General features: G+C 34.8%; 2 protein-coding genes and 1 pseudogene across 3 annotated transcripts; 1 reads left to right on the forward strand and 2 right to left on the reverse strand.

Annotated features, from left to right (window-relative positions):
* Positions 1–2,067: 2,067 nt before the first annotated feature.
* LOC132607410 (ribonuclease III domain-containing protein RNC1, chloroplastic-like) lies at positions 2,068–7,987 on the forward strand. Of its 2 annotated transcripts, XM_060321365.1 has the most exons (5): positions 2,068–2,928; positions 4,465–4,669; positions 5,647–5,847; positions 6,871–6,957; positions 7,406–7,987. In XM_060321365.1, the coding sequence occupies exons 1-5, from the start codon at positions 2,153–2,155 to the stop codon at positions 7,721–7,723; spliced, it is 1,587 nt and encodes a 528-aa protein (XP_060177348.1). In that variant the 5' UTR covers positions 2,068–2,152; the 3' UTR covers positions 7,724–7,987. The 2 variants fall into 2 exon arrangements, with proteins under 2 accessions (XP_060177348.1, XP_060177349.1); XM_060321366.1 differs by lacking the exons at positions 2,068–2,928; positions 4,465–4,669 and adding an exon at positions 4,705–4,901.
* Positions 7,988–8,572: 585 nt separating this feature from the next.
* LOC132605483 (MADS-box transcription factor 23-like) lies at positions 8,573–11,977 on the reverse strand. Its single transcript, XM_060318622.1, has 7 exons — positions 11,725–11,977; positions 10,754–10,832; positions 10,603–10,655; positions 9,706–9,805; positions 9,577–9,618; positions 8,947–9,083; positions 8,573–8,783 (listed from the first exon to the last, which is right to left on the reverse strand). The coding sequence occupies exons 1-7, from the start codon at positions 11,910–11,912 to the stop codon at positions 8,699–8,701; spliced, it is 684 nt and encodes a 227-aa protein (XP_060174605.1). The 5' UTR covers positions 11,913–11,977; the 3' UTR covers positions 8,573–8,698.
* A 2,222-nt stretch (positions 11,978–14,199) lies between these two features.
* Positions 14,200–21,418, reverse strand: LOC132608343 (F-box/LRR-repeat protein At5g63520-like; annotated as a pseudogene).
* Positions 21,419–23,918: the final 2,500 nt, after the last annotated feature.

Below are 23,918 nucleotides of genomic sequence, written 5' to 3' on the forward strand. Positions count from 1 at the left end.
GCCAAATTGTGGATAATGTTATCATTGCTCAAGAAGTTGTTCACTCTATAAGAAGGAAACGAGGCAATTGGGGGTGGATAATGATTAAGGTTGATTTAGAAAAAGCTTATGATCGTCTTCGTTGGGATTTTATTTACGATACTCTTGTGGAGGTTGGGTTACCTACTGCCATGATTAATGTGATTGTTAAAAGTTGGGCAGCAAGTAATTCAAGAGGAGTTCGGCAGGGTGACCCATTATCACCTTATCTTTTTGTGCTTTGCATGTAAAGGTTATCCCATGGCATTAATAAAACGGTCACAGATGGTGTTTGGCGTCCTATTCATTTGGGTAGACACGAGCCCTCTTTATCTCATTTATTCTTCGCAGACGATCTTGTCTTATTTGCGGAGGCTTTTTTGGACCAGTTACATGTAATTTTGGGTGTGTTGGAAGATTTTTGTACTTGTTCTGGTCAGAAAATTAATGTAGAAAAGACAGCTTTTTGTGTTTCAAAAAATTGCACTCTTGAGCTTATTAAGGGACAACTATGTATATATACATCTTAAACAGAAATATTTACGAACCGTGACGATAGTTGTATGAAATATTTTAAGCCTAATCTGATTCTTCACTTTTTCCAGTCAACTTTGTTTTCAATATGGCTTCAAATATTATCTCAATTTCAACAAAATTAAGACGAATAGAGTATGCTTAGGGATGGATAGAACTAAAAAAGTATGTAATTTATGTTGGAACTTTCAGTTTTTTGATAGAAATTTGAGATATTCTTTCTCAGCAAATCATATTTTATACACAGCCATTGCCATATTTTCACTGCAACAAAATCAAAGTTCTAGAGACAATACAAACACCAAACAGAAGAACATGAAAAGATAAAAATAAAACAGAAATTGAACCTGATTTAAATAACACTATAGAAATAAATTCCTTCTCACTGCAAAAATTCTATTCAAGCAAGCGATGAAACCCAAACAGCACCTGATAATTCTTTCTCCAACTTCCTCCACGAAATGGAAACAGTAGTATGCCCACAGCTTGTTTTCCCAGTTCATCTAACAACAAGAAGCACCTAAAATGTTTGTCCTAATCTGTAACATGAGATTTTGAAGTGTTACCATTCTCAAATTGAACGTTTGAGTCTTGTTTGGTGGACTAAGGAGTTATTATTTTGTTTGGGTCGGGTGAAAAAATGTTTTTTTTGAGGAATGGATATTTCTGTTAACAGAGGGGCATGTTTGAAAAGTTTCATAATGGGAAAGGTATTTTTGACCCAAAATAAGTTCGAAAGACATTTTTAGCCCTTTTCCCAAGGTAGAGGGATATTTTTTACCCTTCTCCCTTATTTTGGACTAGTTATAGACGTATATTACACTCAAATATGGAGTAACACGACAAACTTAACATAATAAATGAATAATTAAATGACGGACGACTAATAATTCTAAAAATTTGTGAATAGTCATAAGTAAAAGTGATCAAAAACGTACATTTCAAGTAAATATACGTGATAGTATATCACAAGAACTAAAATTAAAATTTACTAGTAACCCACGGATCGAAAGTGCTCCTCACATAATTTCAAGGAAAAGAATTTTTTGAATAGTTTTAAGTAAAGTGATAAAAAAACTCACATTTCAAGTAATTGAAGGTGACATATACTTATTAATATATCACATAACTAAAATTAGAATTTACCGCTCCCTCTGACCTAATTTTTGTGGCACCACTTGACTTAACACGGAGTTTAAGAAAGAAATAAAGACTTTTGAGATTTATAATCCAAAACAAATCTTAGATATTTGTGTCGCCGTAAATCATCTCATAAAGTTAAATAGTTTCTAAATATAGAAATGTAACATTGAAAAATTAAAAAGAAAGTGTGTCACATAAATTGAGACAAGAGGAGTAGTAATAATTAAGGGATCAAAAGTGTTACTCACCTAATTTCAAAGAAATTTGTATAGACATGCAAAGGTGTCAAAAAATAACGACCCGACCCGAAACCTGATCCAAAACCCGACCCGATTCTCTAAAAATAAGCTTGGCCTCAGCCTATCATCTGGCCTTATCCCCTCTCTGTTTCTATCTTCTACCATAAACCCTGCAAAAACCTCCTTCAAGATTCAATTTTTATACCCTTTCATTACATATGGCCATGGAATTATGTTCAACTTTCAAACCCAACTCATTTGATCTCTCTTTCTCATCTTCATTATCACACTTTTCTTTAAAACCCCATGTAAAAAGTTCCAATCTTGGTCCAAAATTTCATGTTTTAGCAGTTGCATTAGACCCAAAAGAGCTCCCTCAAAATAGTCCACAAAGACTGTTAAAAGAATTAGCTGAGCGTAAAAAAGTAGTTTCCCCAAAAAGGAAAGTACCCCCCAAAAGATTTATTTTAAAACCCCCCTTAGATGATGCTAAACTTGCTGAAAGATTCTTAAATAGTCCACAATTGTCTTTAAAATCATTTCCACTTTTGAGTTCTTGTTTACCATGTTCAAGGCTAAATAATGCTGATAAAACTTGGATTGATGAGTATTTAGTTGAAGCTAAACAATGTTTAGGGTACCCTTTAGAGAGTACTGAAAGTTATGGGGATGACAATCCTGCGAAACACTTCGATACTTTGTTGTATTTAGCATTTCAACATCCTAAATGTGAGAGAACTAATGCTAGGCATGTTAGATCAGGGCATTCAAGATTGGGTTTTTTAGGAGAGTATGTTCTTGAATTAGCTATGTGTGAGTTTTTCTTGCAAAGGTACCCTAGGGAATCGCCCGGTCCAATGAGGGAAAGAGTGTATGCATTGATTGGGAAAAGGTATATGCCTAAGTGGATTAAAAATGCTAGCTTGCAGAATTTGATTTTCCCGTATGATGATATGGATAAGTTGAAAAGATTGGATAGAGAACCGCCTGTCAAGTAAGTTGATATCTCGGCTCTTTGCTTCGTCTTTAATTGTTTCTATTCTATTACAGTAATTGTATTCCTTTAGTTTTAATTCATCATTTCGTGCACATTTTTAGGTGGTACTGTTTAATTGTGTTTGTTCAGTTTTATTTCATCATGTCATGCTTGTGAACAATCTATTAGTAATCCCCATGTGTACGCCTTACACTATAGCAGCCCTAAATTCTAATTTCTTTCCTTGCCGCTCTTGCTAATTTGGCCTTTAGAACATAGACCAACCTCAAAACACCATGGACTATGAGTTTTTCTTACCAAAGTATGAGGTTTATTCCATGATACAAGTAGGCTTAGATGCAGGATGTGGCAATGACTAAACTTCGTGCAATGATAATAGTATGTGGAGAAGAAGTATCAGAACAGTTTTGCGGAATAGAAAAGAATGTGGCGTCATTAGGAAGGGAAGAACTTTGATGAAGATTGCATATTTAGGGGCTTGACAAAAGATTAATACTGATTGAAAAAGTAAAGTAGACTTCATTTAGTTTGGAGCTAGCGTAGTGATTAAAGTAGAAGTTCGGATTTACTTTTGAATCTTCTTATGTCCTTATTAAGAGATTAGGATGCATAAAGCTATTTATGTATTAAGAAGTCATTCTGGTTCATGCTCTACCTGTCAAGTTAGGGGTAAGGTCTGTGTACACTCTACCATCCCTAGACCCCACTTTGTGGGAATACATTGGGTATGTTGCTGTTGTTGTTGTACCTTCCCATGTTACTGACCAGTAGTGACATCTTTGTGTTTAACTATTTTTTCCCGAATACTTCAAGAGGGTCATTGAAATGAACAGACGAGAATTCTTCTTTAAAGAAGACATTGCCAGATTATGTTATACTTTGAACTATAATATAACTAGTCTATAAGTGCGTGTGTTGGACAAATACGCTGCAAAAATTATATAATTTTGGACCACATATTCTAAATCTTTTTATTTTGAACTATAAATCCTCACAACACAAAATATATTTGAATGTGATTTATATAGCCTGTTCTAATAGGATGAACTGTAGTTGTTGTAGAATGTATATTGTGGTGCTATATTAGAAGTCTACTTTATGTTATTAGTTGTGTGAATTAGAAGTTTAGATTTGCTTTGTTTCATGCTAATATATAGTCGTTTAAATCTTTCTTTATTTCACATTATTATCAAATATTATATATTATTCTCTAATTTGCAAGATAAAATACTTTTACTTTCTTCATATGTTAATGTCAAGGAAATGAAGAGTGCAGTTTAAGAGCAAAAGGCCTTCAACCTTATATGGGCGTTTTGGTCTATCGATATTTTACTTTTGAGTCTTCCCCCTTTTAGAGTAGTGATAGATATATTCCATGTAAGAATTGTCTTTTGGTAGAACCTGTTTTATGATGCTCTTAAGTGTCCTGATTTTTTTTTATCTGCATGAATTTTGTTTTCTTGTGATGTTATTTAGCTGCCTACCTACTATCGTTTTCTTATACTGGCTTGGATTCAATGATTATCTTGGCAGATCTGTGTTCTGGGCTTTGTTTGGAGCAATATACTTGTGTTTTGGGATGCCTGAAGTTTATCGTGTCCTATTTGAAGTGTTTGGAATGGATCCTGAGGCTGAAGATTGCCAGCCTAAAGTGAGGAGACAGTTGGAAGACGTAGACTATGTCTCAGTAGAATTTGAAGGCAGAAAGCTTAGCTGGCAAGATGTTGCCGTTTATAAGGCAAGACTTGAACTTTTATCATATCTAAATGTCTAATTTACTCACTCAATTTTCCAGGCATTACATTGTCATCTTTCTGCAGTTCCAATTTTCCCGAATTTCTGTTTTATATTGTTCTAGCTGTACTCTTGAGAATGCTTTTGCTGCTGATGCTTTTGCTGCTGTTGTTTAAAAGTGGAACCCTGGTGTCCAACGATAGGCCTAGCATTTCCTATAAGTTAAACCAAGCAAAGTGAGTAACTCCTAACATATGTCTCCAACTTTCTCATGTAAGTGTTCTTTTCGGATTAAATTCTAGTAACTTAATATACTGCAACAAACAACAATATTAGCCTCTCTTGAAGAAAATCAGGATAAAAGGTAGGGAGAAAGAACGTGATTTGAAAGTCATGTTAGATTTCATCAACAGGGTAAAAGGTAGGGTGAAAGAACGTGATTTGAAAGTCATGTTAGATTTCATCAACTTACTGAACAATCTGTGAGAAATCTGTTTAGGTTGTTACTTTAGTTTGCAACTTTCGGCACTCTCTTGATGCGGTTTTTTACTCAATAAAATTACCTTATAAAAAAAGTAGGGAGAAAGAATAAGAAAATGTGCCCCTTCACTAGTAATTATAAAAGTTGAGAATCACATGCCAGAGGTTAGTGTACCCGGTACATACAAACATGATACGTATCCTGTTATACAAATGCAGTTATTCCCTGAGGTTCCTGGATGAGAATTAGTATAAAGTTACTAAGACTTTTTCTGTTTTTGTACTCAAACTATTCTTTTACCATGGATGATGGATCTTTAGTTGTTTAAATAGCCTCCGTCCCTGACCCATTAAAGATTTCAAAACATATCAATGCATTTTTATTCACCTTAACATGAATCGCTTCCTCAAATATATCAGTGCAAACAACTGCAACTTAAAGAAAGGAAATGACCATCTGATTTCAAATTGCTTATTCATTTTTATGTTTATGATTGACAGCCTCCGGAGGATGCTCTTTTTGCACACCCAAGGATTTTCAGAGCGTGTGTTCCACCAGGCATGCATAGGTTCCGTGGTAATGTATGGGATTATACCAGCAGACCTCAAGTTATGCAGAAACTGGGATACCCATTGGCAAGGAATGATAGGATTCCCGAGATCACCGAAGCCAGAAACATCGAACTTGGACTCGGTTTACAGGTATTTACTCTTCCAGACCGTAGTTGGATGATACACAATTATCTGTACGAAACGTGTAAATATCACTACTTTTTGTGGGTTCGGGTCACCAAGGGAGCAAATTACTATATTAAAACAAGAGCGAAAACGTTAAAACCCCCCTAAATTATCATCATTTTGCGAGTTTCATACCTCAACTTTTGGGCATTCTTGTTACCCCCTAGACTATAAATCCCTTTAGATTAAAACCCCCCGGTTGAATATGTGACAAAACGCTTGGGATAATTTGCTGAGAGGTGCGTGGAAGATGAAAAAAGTCTTAAAAATGAATCCATGTGATGCAATAAGTTCATGGTAGGTTCAGGGGGTTCTGTGAACATCCAATAGTTTAGGTATGAAACTCGTAAACTAAAATGGTGATAGAGTGATAGTTTAGGAGGGTTTTAACCTATTCACTCAAAAAATTTCCACTTGTACTGCCACTTAGAACTCTTTGGAGAAGCTTTTGGATCGTGATGTTTGCATAGCTTTTCATATTCCTCCGGGGGTATTTTAATATGAGTTCATGGTAGTTCAAGGAGTTCTGTAAATACTTAATAGTTTAGGTATGAAACTTGCCAAACAGTGATAGTTTAGGGATTTGTTAACCTGCTCACTCAAAAAAAAAAAAAATTGCTTGTATGTTTTGAAATTCAAACTTAGCAGACGTTTAACTAATAAGGAGTGATAGTAGAGTACAAACTGCATATGCCTTTACGGTGTCAGTTCTTCTTTAGCGTTCTGTATTTATTGTGGCAGTGCAACATTAACTATCTGCCGGAAGTCAATTATCAAATCTAATTTTATTGTAAATACCCGGCTTTATATTATTGTTCCTCTCTTGTTTGAAAGACCTTAAATTCTTTTACTCCGTTTTGATTAAAGTCTCGGTGTCTATGGTATTTGCTTATATATCAGTATCATGTCTCTTTCCATAAATGTAGCATGTATGTTGCAATCTCTTCTCTAACCTATTCGTGGTTCTTTCTGCTATATAAACTGCAGCTTGCTTTCTTGCACCCGTCAAAATACAAATTTGAGCATCCAAGGTTTTGCTTTGAGCGGCTAGAGTATCTTGGCCAAAAAATCCAGGTACTTGTAATGCTTCACTCAGATTTCTTTGGTTGCATTGCTTTTTTTGGTTCCAGTTTTCTCGTTTGTGTTTGGGTCACAATCTCAATACAGGAAAAAGAAGCCGTTTTTCTGTTTATCAACAGGAAAAAGTACTACTTTCACTATTAAAAAAAAACTGGAATTAGTTAGGAACTTTGTCACTTGTCCCGTTGTCCGTCGCTAAATTGCTGTTGCTACATTCTTTTTGATAATCTGTCTCAATAGGATTAGCGACGGATTTTGTTGTTTAGTTACAGAATTTTTCGTCGCTAATTCCTCTTTTTTTTTTTAGTAGTGTTTACTCTAGTTAAAAGACGATTTGTTGATCAAGAATGGACACTGATGCCAACCCAGTCTGCACCAGCATAATTTTTTTCTTTCAAGTTTGGTTGTAGCAAAAGTTGATAGTTTCCTTTGCTGATAACAGGATTTGGTAATGGCGGAAAGGTTACTTATGAAGCATCTCGATGCTCCCGGGAGATGGTTGCAGGAGAGACACCGGCGTCTAGTGATGAACAAATTCTGTGGAAGATATTTGCGTGAAAAGAATCTCCATCGCCATATCATATATAGCGAGGAGGTTCAGGATGCATTCGAGCACAATCGTAGGCTGAGAAATCCAGCTACAACTTCCGTTCAACAAGCTCTTCATGGACTCTCGTATGCTATATATGGGAAGCCAGATGTAAGACGCCTCATGTTTGAGGTTTTTGACTTTGAGCAAATCCAACCTAAGGCGGTATGAATACTAACGGGGAAATATTGTAATTTTTGTCTAGCCCAATTTGTTGGCGATGTTATATTATCGGTTTAACCTAAACCTGCGCCTGTCTGGTCACGATCTTTTAGCTGCTCTTTCTAAGAGATGGAAATGTAAATAGAAAACATCCACTGCATGACTGATGGTCGGTGTAACAATAGTGACATTTGTCATTTGCGTTAATAGGATAAGATTTTTTGATACAAAAAAGTTACGGAAGGAATAGCAAAATACCAGATTATGAACTCTCATCGTCGGTGTAGATCAGATATATTGCAGGCTTTGCATTGTATAGTATTATGTTTCAAGTGCATTGTATGGTATTATGTTTCAAGTGTCATATTAGAAGATTATGACCAAAAAAGAAGCTCTGCATTAATCAAAACCAGATATTGCCCCATGTCCGCTTGCTAAGTTAGCACCCGATCAGAGGCAAATTCAGGATCTAGAGTTGGTGGTTTTTGAAATAGTGTAATTTTATTATGAATACAGTTTATTTTTCTTGTTTATGTATGCATAGTTCAAATCGAAAGTAATGAGTTTAGATCAATGTCGAAAAGCAATCGTGGTGAAATAAATATCTTAGGAATCTAGCAAAAACATGACGGATTCACATGATAATTAGAAGTCTTGGATTCGAGCATGTGGGATGAAAAAAATCCCTGATAAGGAGCGCTTTTCCCTTAAATGGGTCTTATACGGCGCGCGAATGCAAATTAATTGGTTGTCAAAGCAAATACCGAACATCGTGTGAGAAACAAAAAAGACACGAATCATCAATGTGCTGGTCTTACAATTTTCTAGTAACGGATTATATAGAGGATAGATTGCATAAAGACTTAAAACACAATAATAGCTATTATGAAAAATGTGAATTTGACTTGTCTATCTTAAACTAAAATATCTAAGCTAAGAAACAGAGAGGGTTTTCATTTTGAGAGAATTTGTGATCATGATATATTAATCTAAAACCATTAAACTCTCAGAATTAGAAGTGCATTCAATCTTTGGTACTTTTTTCTTCTGACTTGTAGCAACCGATAGTCTGCATAAAAGAAAAAATTAGTAACCTGGAAAATAATCCTTCATCTAAAAGATAACAATAAGCAATCTTTCGTAAAAATGAATGTGGAAATAGTAACCTGGAAAATAATATTACAACAGATTAAAATAAACTTATAAGGTAAAAAAAGTTGAGTTTACATTACCCTAAACGCAAAGAAGTGTCTGAATCTTCTTCTCTGTCATAATCACAAACTACTGTTGAACTTCCACCAGAACTTTTCCTTGCTGCTTGAATATTTTCAGGATAGTGATTACATGAATTACGTCCAAGTTCCTCAATCTTAAATAAAAATGAAAAAAAAAATTATCCAAATATCAGGCCATCAAGTTTTTTTTTTTTTTTAAGTGCTTGTTTAAGTTATTTAAGTTGTTTATACTACCAGTGTAACTTAACCTAACTTGTCGCATTGGCTCCCCTTTTTTAATAACTGTGGTGATCAAGGTCATTTTACGCGCACCTCACTTAATTCTACAGGTAACTTGCTACCTCCCACTAGCATAGAAACCGGGTAACTCTGTCCGGCAGGGCTTGAAAAGATAGGAAAAAATCACTTAGCATTTTTGCATCCACTCTATTAGTGTAATTTAGTCTAAAGCGTCGCATTGTCTCCCTTTCTTATTTGTTTTTTTAGAACATTTTGTCTTGGGGAATTTCTTGATGATTAAAATAAACTGAGTCTTATATTGAAGCTGTAAGAATCTTGGATGCACCAAATTTGTAAATAGAAATCATTTAGATAAAGGAATTAAAAGGTTCCTAACTAAAAGTGTACCTGCAGATTTGATTTTTCAAGTAGCTCCAGTAGTACTTGTTCCTGAAATATTATACATATTTTAAAAAGATAATGGAACGATTATTAAACATAATTAATATTGACTAGTGATGAAGATCGATTAATTACCTTCTTATTCTTAACAGATAAAATGCCTTCGGTTAGTTGATGCTCTAATTGTTGCAACTCTTTGAAGTCGAGACCATCAAGTTCCTTCCCCATCATCCTCCTATAAAAACATGAAAAATTAAGCATAGTAGTAATATTTTTAATTTTATGAAGGATTTAAATTATATAGGCTCAGTGTTAGAAAAAAAAAAAATCACACTATTAACATAGTTGAATATGTGTTAGCAGATTAATTATCAGTTCTATAGATTATCAATTACTTGTAAGTGTCTTATTATTATAAATGATCTGATTGTGCAATTTTTTTAACGGAAAAGGGCCAAAATTACCCCTGAACTTTGAAAAATAGTTCATTCATACCCTTCGTTATACTTTAGGGCCAATTATACCCTTACAGTTATACTATGAGGTCAATTATACCCTTATGTCTAACGGCTGTCACGTGGCATCATCTCAGCCCTTCAAAATTATTTTACCCACTAAAATAACTCAAAACGACCCGAATTTTTTTTTCCCAGCAAAAATAATACAGAATTATTTTTATATTTTTTCTGGAAAAATAATTCCGTATTATTTTTGCTGGAAAAAAAAATTCGGGTCGTTTTGAGTTATTTTAGTGGGTAAAAAATTATTTGAGGGTAAAATAATTTTGAAGGGCTGAGATGATGCCACGTGACAGCCGTTAGACATAAGGGTATAATTGACCCCATAGTATAACTGTAAGGGTATAATTGGCCCTAAAGTATAACGAAGGGTATGGATAAACTATTTTTCAAAGTTCAGGGGTAATTTTGGCCCTTTTCCGTTTTTTTAAATAGTTGGTTTATAGTGTATTTTTAAACTCTTTACCAAAGCTAGTACACATAATAATCTTTAAGTAAAATCAAAAGAGCTTACCCAGTAACCAGTCGTAACTTTGCAACTTCATCTTTCAAAGCATTCACTTCAGGCTGCAATAATTGAAAGAGAAAATCAAGCTACTTAAACATTTGATTTAATTCACTCATATAATTACTTAAATGTTTGATTAATAACGTATTTAAAATACCTCTGCCACATTTTCTACTGTAGCATGCTCAGAAGAATCTGCTGGACAACTGTTGTATCTATCCACAATTTTTTCCATGCTGCACAACAATGTTATTCCCATAAAGGAATTATATTGATCAAAATAAAATAAAATAAAAAGATTGCTTATTTGGGTAAATTTTACTACAGCATGTCTTTCTAAATTTAGACTATTAATTTAGTTCACCTCCTTATAGTGTCATGTACGTTAAGAGGGATTATAGTGTGAAAAAGAAATAAATAGGAAACTAGACTTTAGGTATATGTCATAAATGTAAATGGTGGTATGCAATTGCACTCTCCCTAAAAAATGTAACATAAAACCAAAATAAATTTGTAATAAGTGCCAAAACCTATCATTTGCAAGAAATTTTATTACTAACATTATTGAAACTGGTCAATTGAACAGAATAATATAAAAAATCATGTAAACAATCTTACTAATTTGAACTCGAGACGTATTTAACTGATCGATGTCACTCCCAAAAGGAAAAAAAAAAATCATTTCAACAAAAATTCCAACTAACAAAAAAATGAAGTTATACACTACGCAACAGTCTAACAAAGCTCACAATAAAAAATAACCCTACTTTTTATTTTCTTACAAGCTGTAGTCAGTATACTGTATATAATTACTGTACAATAACTGTATAATTTCCGAACAATTACTGTGTAGACTAATTGTACACTAATTATATACAACGACGGCTACAAACTATTACAACTAGGCGGATGAAGATTACTTTAGCCCGTTGGCCAAAAAAGTTACCCCCACCCCTCCTGGAAAAAAAAAAAGTCTAGAACACAAGTTTCTTTTGTGGTTTCTCGTCCATATCCATTTTGAAGCTCGACTAATGCGAATTTATGTCGCGTAAAAGGAGAAGCATATCAGGATTTTTTTCATACCTAGGATTCAAACCCGAAAACACAAAGTTCGTTAGATATGTATACCTGGATGTGGAGCTAGCAAATTTATAAAGCCTGTTTGTGCTGGAAAAAACAATAACACCAACTTGAGCATCACAAAGAATAGACAACTCCTCAGCTTTCTTGAATAGCCCTCCCCTTCTTTTTGAAAATGTTACTTGCCTGCTGCTGATGTTTTCAATCTTCTTCATCTCTATTTTTCCTCTTCCCATTCTCTTTCCTTTTCTGTTTTCCCTTCTAAGTTTTTTTATACAAATACAATGAATTGTGACTGCCAATGTGAAATGGATTCATCTCTTATATATATATATATATATATATATATGGTTGGTTAGGTTGAATTCTTGGGTGTGTATAATAATAGAAAGGAAATAATACTTCATTTGGAAGGAAAATATTGAAAGGAAATAAGAAATTTTCCGTATGTGGCAAAGTACCTTAATATGGCTTTACCGTCTTGCATTTTTGGTTTGTGGGGTTTTCCCAATTATGGATTTTTTTTTCTATAAAAGAGTGTTTAGATTATCATATATATTTGGTATGTCATTATTGCCTGCTTTCATTTACAATAGTAATTTCCTTTTTGGTCGGAAAACCTTTTACTTTAGCTTCTTAACGTGTTTGGTAACTATGGAAAGGGGAAAGGAAAGGAAAGTTTTGCTGAGTTTCTTTCTTTGTTTTGTTAAGCAAACACAAAATAGAACAGATGAAAATCAAGTAAAGTTTGAAAATGCAAAAACATTATCTTCTTTTAAGACAAATTATTTGCTTGCACAAAACTGACTAACGCAAGAATTTATTATATTGTAAAGTTAGCTCAAGAAAAATTTGGCACACTCCGAGATATCATGCGCCCGTTTGGACATGACTTCTTTTTGTTAAACAAAATATTGTTTGGTTTTACTTAAGAATAAGAATGATTTTTTGGTTAGTTTTTGAAGATGAATTTTTCAAATTGATTTAACCAATTTTTCAAGTGAAATTTTTTCCCACTCACAAAATTTCAACTTTTTTTTTCAAGGGAAATGCATGTTCAAACAAAATTTCAACCTCCAAATACCATTCTCTATTTCAACTTCAAATACAGTACTACAATTTTTCAAATATCACTCAATCTATTCCCAAACACCTACTTAGTTTACAAGGATATGACTGACAACAAAAGGGTACCAACAAAACAGCCAAATTTGACAGTAAAACATGCCCCGATGCTTTGTTGTAGGGGCAAATTTATGCATTAAAATTGGGTCACGTGAACACATGGTCACCTGACTAAACTCGGTATATTATATATATAATTCCTAAAATATATCTAATATTAACTGAAGGAACACATGGTCAAACTATACTAGGTGGAGCACTGATTAAGGATTGGGTTTAATCTCTTAAGATTGTGGGATCGAACCCCACTAAATGCACTTCCATTTACTTTTTAAATTTTATTTATAATGGTGAACCCATCCTCTTAAAATCTTGGATTCGCCTCCGCTTTGTTGAAGTAAAACCCAGTGTTTTAAAAGGCAGGGGCGTAAGGCGGGTGTTTTACATACGCCTCGAGGCACGGGACGTAAGCTCCATGGGTATTTAATTTTTAGTATTTTTTAAAATAATATAATTACAATAAATATTTTTAAATAGGTAAAATTACATAAAAAAAATAAAAGAAAACTGTAAATAAATATATATATATATATATATATATATATATACATATATATATGTATGTATGTATATGTGTGTGTGTGTGTGAGCGCGCGCGCGCTTGATCCTCACAAAAAAATGATCAAAGCAATCCATTATACACCGCTTATAACTTGTAATTATATATAACATAATTTTACAAGTATAAACAATACAATGAAATAAAAGCTATTATGAAATGCAAAAAAATTCTAACATTTTAACTTTCAAACACGGAAAAAAACACAATTTCTTAAAACACTATTACTATCATACTATTCATTTTATCTCCCTATAAGCAAATAATCAATAAAATTTATCAATATTGCAATTAAAACATAACTTCTTCATGAACAAAAAATAAAATTATATGATAATTCTGATACATAAGACTTATGACCAATAACAAGTGAAAATGTACAATTCCGCTATGTGTTTTTTTTTAAAAAAATTAAGTGATATTCACCCTCACGACGTTCTCAAATAGTAAATATCCAATACTACGACTTGTTATATGAGTTACACCCAATCTTCTATTTCTATAGATGAAAAACTATTAAGTATCATTACTTTGTTAAACAATTATGAGGGTGAATGATTTTAATTAAGAAATTTAAAATATAATTTGTGTAAGAACTGTTAGGCGAGCCCTAGGCATTGGGCGTTAGGCGTGTTTAGGGCGTACGGTTGGGCGCTTAGGGCGTAAGCCTCATAGGAACTAAACCCCACACGTTAGCCCCGAGGCGTTTTGCCACTGCCCTGCCCCGACACTGCCTTTTAAAATAATGGTAAAACCACAATGCATCATATTAATTCTGCCTCTACTCCAATACCAGAGGAACAGAAGCCTACTGAAAACAGCAAAATGTCACTACAGTTGTAAATTTTAATGCCAGCACTTATAATGCCAATGGCAATGCAGGGGTGTATGACATAACCAGGTAGACAGTGCTATACACGTGCAAACACCAGCGTACAGAGCTGTGTTCTTCAGACGCCGGTCCATACGAGCTTAGATCTCCACGTGCAATTTCTCCAGCAGAAAAAGTTCCAGCAAAAGTAATCCCAGGGAAGTTTTCCGTGAATGGTGAGCAATCAATGTCAAGTTGAACAAAATAATCGCGACGACCACAGCACAACATAATACAACCAAAAACTGACTTCTTCTGACTATTTACATTAGCACTACTAGAATGACTATCATCATTTCGGTAGTCAAGATGTCGCTTCAAACATCTTAAGCTGTTTGATGCATTGTTGCAAGAATCGCATGCAACATCAGTATTTGCAATGTAGAATCGGAAGGAATCTCCACTTCTGATACCAACACCATTAACATATATATACTCCGCATCCCCTCAGCAGAAACTATTATGTTAAATAACAGAATGAAAAGGGACAGACAAAGCATAAAATAGGCCCTCAACAATGTTTGGTTTCAACTAAGTATTGACAAGTTATCCACGGGCCACTGGTATAAGAAGTAAACCAAAAAATAGGATGGTTCCCTGCTTCTATTCACAAACCATGGGAACTTCTAGAGAACAATACATACATCTACCAGCATGCTTGACACATTATCCACCTCCCAAACAAAATAAGGCGATGAAAATTAAGACTGGAACTGAATACAAAGCTGAGATAATTTTACAATATACTTGCTAAAGCAAAAATAGCCTTTCCAGTCAAACCACAAGAAGGGTGTTTGAATGTCCAAGAACCATAATGCATGAGCATTGAAAAAAGTTAAGATAAAATTCTCCATGAACGTATTCTAGAAGATTCGAATATCGTGAGTTGCACATCAGAAGAGGGATCAAGTCTGGAGCATTATAAATTACCTTAAAACCTCATGGAATTCCTGCACATATATCCAACTTGCTTTTTCCATCCCAATAGAGCACTTTCTTCTTTTAGCAACTCCAATATAGAGAGCGGAACAATAAAGATTACCTCCAAGCTTGTGGAAGTTAAATCAGCAAGAAAAGTGAGAATTATGTTCCTTGCTTTGATATGCACTGAATTGAAGCTATTTTTGAGAATGATTTTACACTGAATTGAAGCTATTTAACTAAACACTTTTGAAAAATAAGGTATCTTGCATCAATTAGACAACTTAGAAGTTCTAAATATGCATTACTTCAACTTCAAATACTCTTTGTTTTCACCATACTTCAACCAAATCATGTTTAAGTAAACAAGACAACTATCTCCAACTAGGTAGTACCTTCAACAGCAATTAGGCTTCATATAAAAAAAATTCTAAACCATTTAGGAATGTCCTATGAGATTAGCAAAATAATTTGATTACATTGCTGCACTTTGAATATACCTTTTCCATGGGACAAAGAGTCAAACATATTGCCATGAAGTCCTTATGGCCTTAATTTACATTGTCTCACTTGTGGATATGTTAAAACTTAAAAGGAAAAGAGTCAACTTTTCCCCTGAACTAGAGAAATGGTTCATCCATGTGCTCCTTTAATAGTTTGGCTTACAACTGCCATTGCCGTTTCAAAACTGGGCTATATTTCCCCTTATTACTAACGGGAAACGATTAGTACTCCCTCCGTCCCAAAAAGATTGTCCTCTTTTGACTTGGCACAAAGTTTAAGAAATGAAGGAAGACTTTTGAAATGTGTGGTCCAAAACAAGCCTTAGATATTCGTATGATTGTAAATTATCTCATAAAGTTAAATTGTTTCTAAATATAGAAAGAGGACAATCTTTTTGGGACAGACTAAAAGGAAAGGAGGACAATCTTTTTGGGACACAGGGAGTAATTAGTATATAATCTGACTGATTAACACTAGGAATTGACCAAGCGTTCAACATGTGGCTCACCCGTTTTCACGCCCTGCCCCTTTTACCACCCCGTCCACCACCACGGGCATAATAAGTCAATGTCGTTTGGGAAATGAAACTTCTTCCACATCATCAAGCTTGATCTTCCACTAGAGAATTTTCCTACCAATGTGAATCTGCAATTGTAGGCTAAATTCACTAAGCGTATTTCTTGAGAAATTGACTGTGGGATATTCTCTCTTTGTTGTATGCTTTGCCTGGGTTGTTCACAGAGGTTGAAAATGACTTCAACAAAGCTGCTAAGGTTGGTTTATCAGTAGGTGGGGGAGGTTCACCGTTCATCAGTGTTCTTTGTCAAATTGGTATTAAAATTGGTTGGGATTTGAAATTGATAATGAACAATAACTCCAGTGGTTGAAGCATTTTGATGAATTTGTCGATTCCGAGTGTTTGGCTAGTTAAAGTTGCTAAAATTTTAGGAACTTAAGGTGTTGGATTTTTCAGGATATTCTGATGCCTGTTGGTTCAGAAAAACTGTAACATCTGACAGTCAGTTTGTCGAGGGTTTTTTGGGGCAGGGTATTTGAGTGTGAAGAATCATTTTTACGGTGTAAATTCTCCATAGCAATCGCCTGACCTCCATTGTCATTGGCGTGAATAGTGTCTGGGATCTTCAAACTTCGATTTGTACTAACTGGCTAGGTGGAATGGTATTGGATTTTGTGAGTATTTGAGGGCGGGGAAGAGGATAGCTCTTTTTCCTGCGGGATATGAATTTGACATGTGGCAAATTCTGGTGCTAATCAGTCCAATTAGAGACTAATTAGTCTTTGATCGTTTTCCATTAGTCAATAAGGGTAAATATAAGCCAATTAGTACCAGCAAAGGCAATCTTGAATCAAACTATTAACAGAGGGCATGGATGAACCATTTCTCATATTTGGACTTTTTCCAAATTTAAAATACTAATAGACCACAATATCTAAAGTATAATGCTGCAAACTGATATATCTTGACTTCCTGTGGTAGCAGAGCCATTTACTAATCCCGTAGAACTTTCCTTCTTCCTCTACATACAAGTACTACTTAAGTTATCATAAGATACTCACACAAGTGATGGAGGACTGATTTTTAGCCATGGGGAAAGATGTGCTCATCCACACATGTCCAAGACCAATATGCCAATGTGCATCTTCCTAAACCCACCAGCCCTCTTTTCTCGTGCTCTTTCGCCTGATGCCAGTGCCTCTTTGTGTGTGAGAGTCAGAGAGAGAGATAGAGTTCTAACATTCCATGATCCCAGCATTATCTCAACTTCAAGACTTAGCTAGTTAGCTATGATGGAAGTATCAAAGCAAAAGGAAAAACGACAAATTACTATGAGGCGGTGTTCAAATATACTACTCTTCTCTATCCTTTCCTCTCCTTTTCATTTTGGACAAACCAAGTGTAAATTACTTCCTTCTATAACTAGCTACTCAAATAGTTGGAACTAAATAACTGACTGCAATTTACATTACAAGTTGTTCTATCCTATCTCATCATAGATCTGACCTAACATAGTCAGACCATCAAGATTTTCAAATTGTGCCTCTCTGCCGTGAGCCAAGTAGAACAGTCTCTAGGTCTCTCCGTGACAGCAACAGCCTTGTATGTAGGCCCAATTTGGGAAATGCCGGGGGATAGCAATACATGAAATTGAGTTTCCCCTACACCTGCTTATCCCAAGAAATGGAAGCAATAATAAACATCCCAGAAATTCGACAGAGTAACAAGAAAACTAGGCAGTGTTAAGTAGAATAAACATCTACAGACTTTCAATTATAGTTATTGATAACTGTAAAGGGCAGCCTGGTGCACTAAGCTCCCGCTATGTGCGGGCTCCGGGGAAGCACGGGACCACAAGGGTCTATTGTACACAGTCTTACCTTGCATTTCTGCAAGAGACTGTTTTCACAGCTCGAACCCGTGACCTACTGGTCACATGGCAACAACTTTACCAGTTACGCCAAGGCTCCCCTTCATTGATATAACTGTCAGGAAAAGAAAAGCATCAACACTACATTTTCCAGAAGTTAAAATGATTAACTTCATTAATTAAAGAAACAATAATATCTCAAAAGAAGTTCACAATTTTAGGCTCAATTGTAAAGTTTCAGCAGAGAAGCAATGCATACCAGGACGCTTGCCTCTATCCCTGAGAAAGGAAAGAGCAACATTAGCGAAGCTGTATTCAACGTTATTAGAGTGGTTTACTGCGGTTTCCCCTTGGTATAAGAACTGAGAACCTCCTTCACCGACAATGGCAGTCTCTGGGCAAAAGATATGATCTACAAAAAGTAAAAAATGCACAGAAATATAACTTGAATCTTCGTAATGTTTCTAAAAAAAATTGAGGAGACAATGCTTCCTTCTTTTTTCTCAGAACCTTGGTGATTTATGATAGCATTGAATGTGAGAAAATATATTTTATCATGAAAGGAAAGCAAGAAGCTTTGTTGATTAGAAAGTTAAAACTCACCCAACTTTTGAAGAACAGGTTTCATATCAGTTTCCTGGTCCTATCACCAACATGTAGATGACTTCTATAAGATTTAAAATGAACCAAAAAAGGAAGAAAAAAAACCGAATTACAGATAGAGAGCAGAAAGCTAGGTATTCCTCAAAGTGTTTCCAACTTTTAACGCCATCCAATGTAAACTGATTGGCGTGCGTGTTATGCACCTCCGGATTCCATTGACATTAGGATACATTTTTCCTCTTTATCCACAACGTCATTAGGTGTCATCACTTTGACGTGTAGAGATATAAACTTTGTTCTTTCAGGTGGGAAGACAAAAGTAAAGATAACGAGACAATCGACTTACAGAAAATAACATAATAGCCACCGGTGATGCAGAACCAGAAACAGAGGACGAGTGTTCCCTGATATTGAGCACAAGTTCATCAATCATGAGTGCTCGAGTTCCCTGAGATTTGTGCTTACCGAATCAATTTAATCCATTACGAATCAAGTTAGCACAATTTCCATTTAGATCAAAACTAATAGTTTGTTTCATATCACAAGTAGGAAGTTTATAAAGCTGAATTCCGTGATTTGACATATCAACCTCCACAGTAAAAGTTCAGCATCCTCTCAATATCCCAGACTTATTTCTAAAATATGTCAAGAGTAATATTAGAGCAAAATGCTACCCGAGTTTTCGATAACAACGGGATCAAACTGACTTTCAATCCTGCCAAGAAACCACAGTTAGTAAAACTCCCCGGTTCTCATTCCCAACATTAGGATGACCCTCATCATTCTCGATAAATTCCCATTGAACCAGGAGAATATCTACTTCAGTTCTCATAAACAAAAAGCATACAAATTTAACCCAAAACTTATTTTTAGTCTTAGCCTCTAAACTGACCTCTACAAATTCATCACTAACAGCATTGCGACCGAAAATTCCTTGAGATACTAGAGTAATTGTTGGAATACTGGAGCCAAATTTTCCAGTTATCTGCAAAACAAGAGCACACGCCATGCATACAACTGCATAATCAGCTTATTTCTAATGTAAAAAACTATGAGTGGAATGATGTAATCAAGAACAAAAATTTTGACAGGACAGCAACATATAACATCTGGAAATGTAAATAGAATAAAGAGAATTTACAATTTTGCTTAAAAATATGGTTTTTATAATTAATTAAAAGATAGAAGACCACGTACGAGTTGGCGAGCTAGCTGCAAGCTAAAAGAAGGACCAATGGAAGCAATGACGAACTGAGGTCGAAGAGGTCTAGCTAAAACCTTGTCAACAGCCTCCTTCACAGCACCCTACATCAGAATTTAATTTATAACTCATTCATTCTAGAGAAATGCAAGCAAAAAAGAACTCTTTGTAACTCATAGTTAGGATTTATATTGTGTTTGACCAAGTTCCACATCTACATATTTTAAAAAGTGATTTTTCAAAGTATTTTTCGAAAAGTACTTCTAAAAAAAAACATTTGTGTTTGGCCAATCAATTTGAAAAGTTCTTTTGCAAGATTAAAGCAGCAATTTATGCTTAGCTAAGGTTACAAAAATGCTTTTGTGGAAAATCGACATTTTATATTAATCAAAAACACTTATTGTTTCACTAAAGCTTATTGAAACGCGTTAATTCTCTAAAATAAGCACTTTTCACTTCTGAGTAGTTTGGCCATACAAGCTATTAAACTATATATGTCTTCAACCTCTAAGATTCTTAGCATTGAATCTAGTACTCCCTCCGGTTCAAAATAGGGCCCGTTTGGCCATGAGAATTATTCACTTTTTTTGGGAATTTTTTTTTCACTTTATTTGAAAATTAATGTTTGGTTATGAAAATTCCAAATATAACTTGAAGTTGTATTTGGAATTTGAAAAACACCAAAAAACTTGTTTTCACTTTTCACTTTCATTACATTCAAACAACCAAATATTCTTTGCAAAAACTATAATCAAACACAACTCCAACTTCAAAATTCCAAATAAAGTGAATAATTTTTTGTTTTCACAGCCAAACGCCTACTAAGTGTCCACTTAACTTTTTTCACACCCTTTAAAAAAATACTAACTCCTACCAAAAAAAAAATTGACTAAACTATCCTTAATAAGACTCTTGCTTATTTATTGCATTGAGTAAATAGGGGAAAATCTGGAAACATAAAGTTAATTCCTTCTTTATTTTGTCGGTGGACACTTTATTTTGAACCAAAGTAAAAAGGTTAAGTGAACATTTATTTGACCCAAGAATAAAAAGGCTAAGTGGATACTCTTTTTGATCCGGAGGTAGTATAATAATTCACTAACATTGTAATAATTAGTAGGTCTGGACCCTAACTTTTAAATTATACTCCCTCTTTCGTCTTGTTCAAAATAAATGTTCACTTAGCCTTTTTATTTTGGTTCAAAATAAAGTGTCCACCGACAAAATAAAGAAGGAATTAACTTTATTTTTTCAGATTAAGTGTTATGTGAGCAAATTCAATACCTTAAAGGGTGTGTAAATGACTAGGTGGACATTCTTTTTTATCAAGAGGGAGTACATAAATTTATACTATGCGTTGAAAGTAGTGAATTGGGGTTGATTGTAATAAGTTGAGAGGAGAAGTGGATAACCTGGAGAGAATGGTTGAGAGAGAGAGCAGAGGAGAGATTAGGGGAATTGAGGTTAATACATGCGGCATTTGCACAGGCTAAGGCTGGAAGATGATACATGATATTAGAAGCTGCAGAAACAGTTCAGAGGTTTACTGTCCACATCAGCAATTAGTTAGTCCATTAATTAGTTGAGTTAGTTAGAAATATTTCGAATAGGTCATTGGCGGGAAAGTTGGTTAGAGTTGGTTATGAGCTGTTTTGTAGAATTAGCTATAAGTAGTTCAAGATTCCACAATTGTAATCATTCCTTGATATTACTTTGATTCTTAATACAAGAACTCTACTTTCTCTCTCATTTCTATCTTTTCCATCAAATTGAGCTATCCACTCGAATTCTTCCATTGAATTCCTGTTCTAGCTATTGAATTGCTCGAATCATTATTGGATTCCTGTGATTCTGTTAACATTGGTATCAGAGCCACCGCTTCTTAGACCTGCTGTTACCGTGGCTGAACCCTCATCCACACCAGCAGGTGATAAAGAACTTAGGGAGACCTTCAACAGAATTGACGAGAGTATAGAAAGAATCAAGGTTGGAGCAGAAAAGATGATGGTTCTTCTAGAAAGAATGGCCAAACGAGAAGAACTTAAAATAGTAGCGGCTGCGAAATCTCAATCGACCCTTGATCATGAGGAAGAATTGGAGTGCTTGAAGGTATCAAACCCTATTGATGGTCATGAAAACAGTACCAAAGCATTATATTTTCCTTGTTCTCCTTGCAGTTCTCTTTTCAATAATTGTGGGTTAAAACTGACTAGAATTAAAGAAAATAATGTAAGGGCAGATTTCCGAAATGAATTGCTTATTCTTGAACTTTCTAGTCTTTCTCATTTCTACCCACAAGAAACTTCTGTCAAGAAGACATCATATACCTTCAAGGTTCTCAATGAAATGCCTAAAAGAGATTTAAATGTAGATTCTCCATATAGTGACACTATTGAAAGAAATAATGAAACTGAAGAAGCTTTTAAAGACTTGTTTCTTGATGTGTTCTATGTGGATAATGAGAGTGATGTGACAGCTTTGGAAGCTATGCATCTTGGTTGGCTTTCCTTGAATAATGGGAGTGGTGTGGGTACAGGATCTTTTTATAGTGATTGGAAAAAAGTGCTCTCATGGCAAGCTCGTTTTGGTTTAGTTTTTTCCAAGGTCATGACTTCTCGCAATTTATGGGTCATCTTTGAGAGTGATATGAGAACCTCACCATGGAAAAGATTGAGAAGTCGTTCGTCCTAATAACAGAAGAAACACCTAAACTAATTGTAGAATCGTGGGTTGATGGTATGGGCGTGCCTGAATTGAATAACATTCTGGATGATGAGCATTCCTTTATTGTGATCAAAGAAAAGCTGGAGAAACTGAAGTTAGATGAGTGTGAAGCATTTGGAGTTAAACCACTTGATGGAAAAATTCACATAGAAATGCTTGTAGATGAAATCAAGGAAATGGAACGTGATGAACAGCATGTTATGGAGATTAAAAGGCCTTTAGTAGCTCTCTCTGATGAGATAAACAGTCATGCTACTTCAGAAGGGAAACTTAGTGTTATCTGCATTAAAATCTGCTACATTGAAGGTATCTTGATTACTAACCATGGGTTTAACAGCAAGTTTAAATTGATGGAAGAAAAGCTAGAGGAACTAGAGTTAGATGAGTGTAAAACATTTGAAGTTGAGACCAAGAAACAAAATAATATCAACATTGGAGGTTTATTGATTGCTAACCATGAGTTTAACATCAAGTCAGTTAAGCCAATGGTGAATTTTGACGTTACTGGAAACTATGACATCTTTTGTTATAGAATTGACATAGCAATTACTTCGGGAAGCATTTACAAAATTGTGGCAGCAGTTTATGAAGATAAGATTGATGATATAACCTCTGAAAATACCTCCATTTTGGCTTTGGTTAAATTGTGGATTTCCCAGTTGATGTTGTTACTTGTGAATACAGTACAGTTTTGCAGACCACATTTCCTGGTTTTGATCCTTGAGGACAAGGATCTTTTAAGGAAGGGAGTACTGATACATGATATTAGAAGCTGCAGAAACAGTTCAGAGGTTTACTGTCCACATCAGCAATTAGTTAGTCCATTAATTAGTTGAGTTAGTTAGAAATATTTCGAATAGGTCATTGGCGGGGAAGTTGGTTAGAGTTGGTTATGAGCTGTTTTGTAGAATTAGCTATAAGTAGTTCAAGATTCCACAATTGTAATCATTCCTTGATATTACTTTGATTCTTAATACAAGAACTCTACTTTCTCTCTCATTTCTATCTTTTCCATCAAATTGAGCTATTCACTCGAATTCTTCCATTGAATTCCTGTTCTAGCTATTGAATTACTCGAATCATTATTGGATTCCTGTGATTCTGTTAACAGAAGACGAGACAGGATGTTGTGTACAAGGTTGTCGTCAATTGTTGTCTCCATCTCCGCCCTATTTCGCCTTAGCTCCACCATTTCACGGCGGCCGAGAATAAAATTTTTAGCCGGTAGTCAGCGGGAAGTTTCAACTGTTAGGTAAAAGTAAAAGGTAGAAAATGTACCACGTTCGT

The sequence above is a fragment of the Lycium barbarum genome, chromosome 8 (assembly GCF_019175385.1).
Source record: "Lycium barbarum isolate Lr01 chromosome 8, ASM1917538v2, whole genome shotgun sequence".
NCBI classification, from domain to species: Eukaryota; Viridiplantae; Streptophyta; class Magnoliopsida; order Solanales; family Solanaceae; genus Lycium; species Lycium barbarum.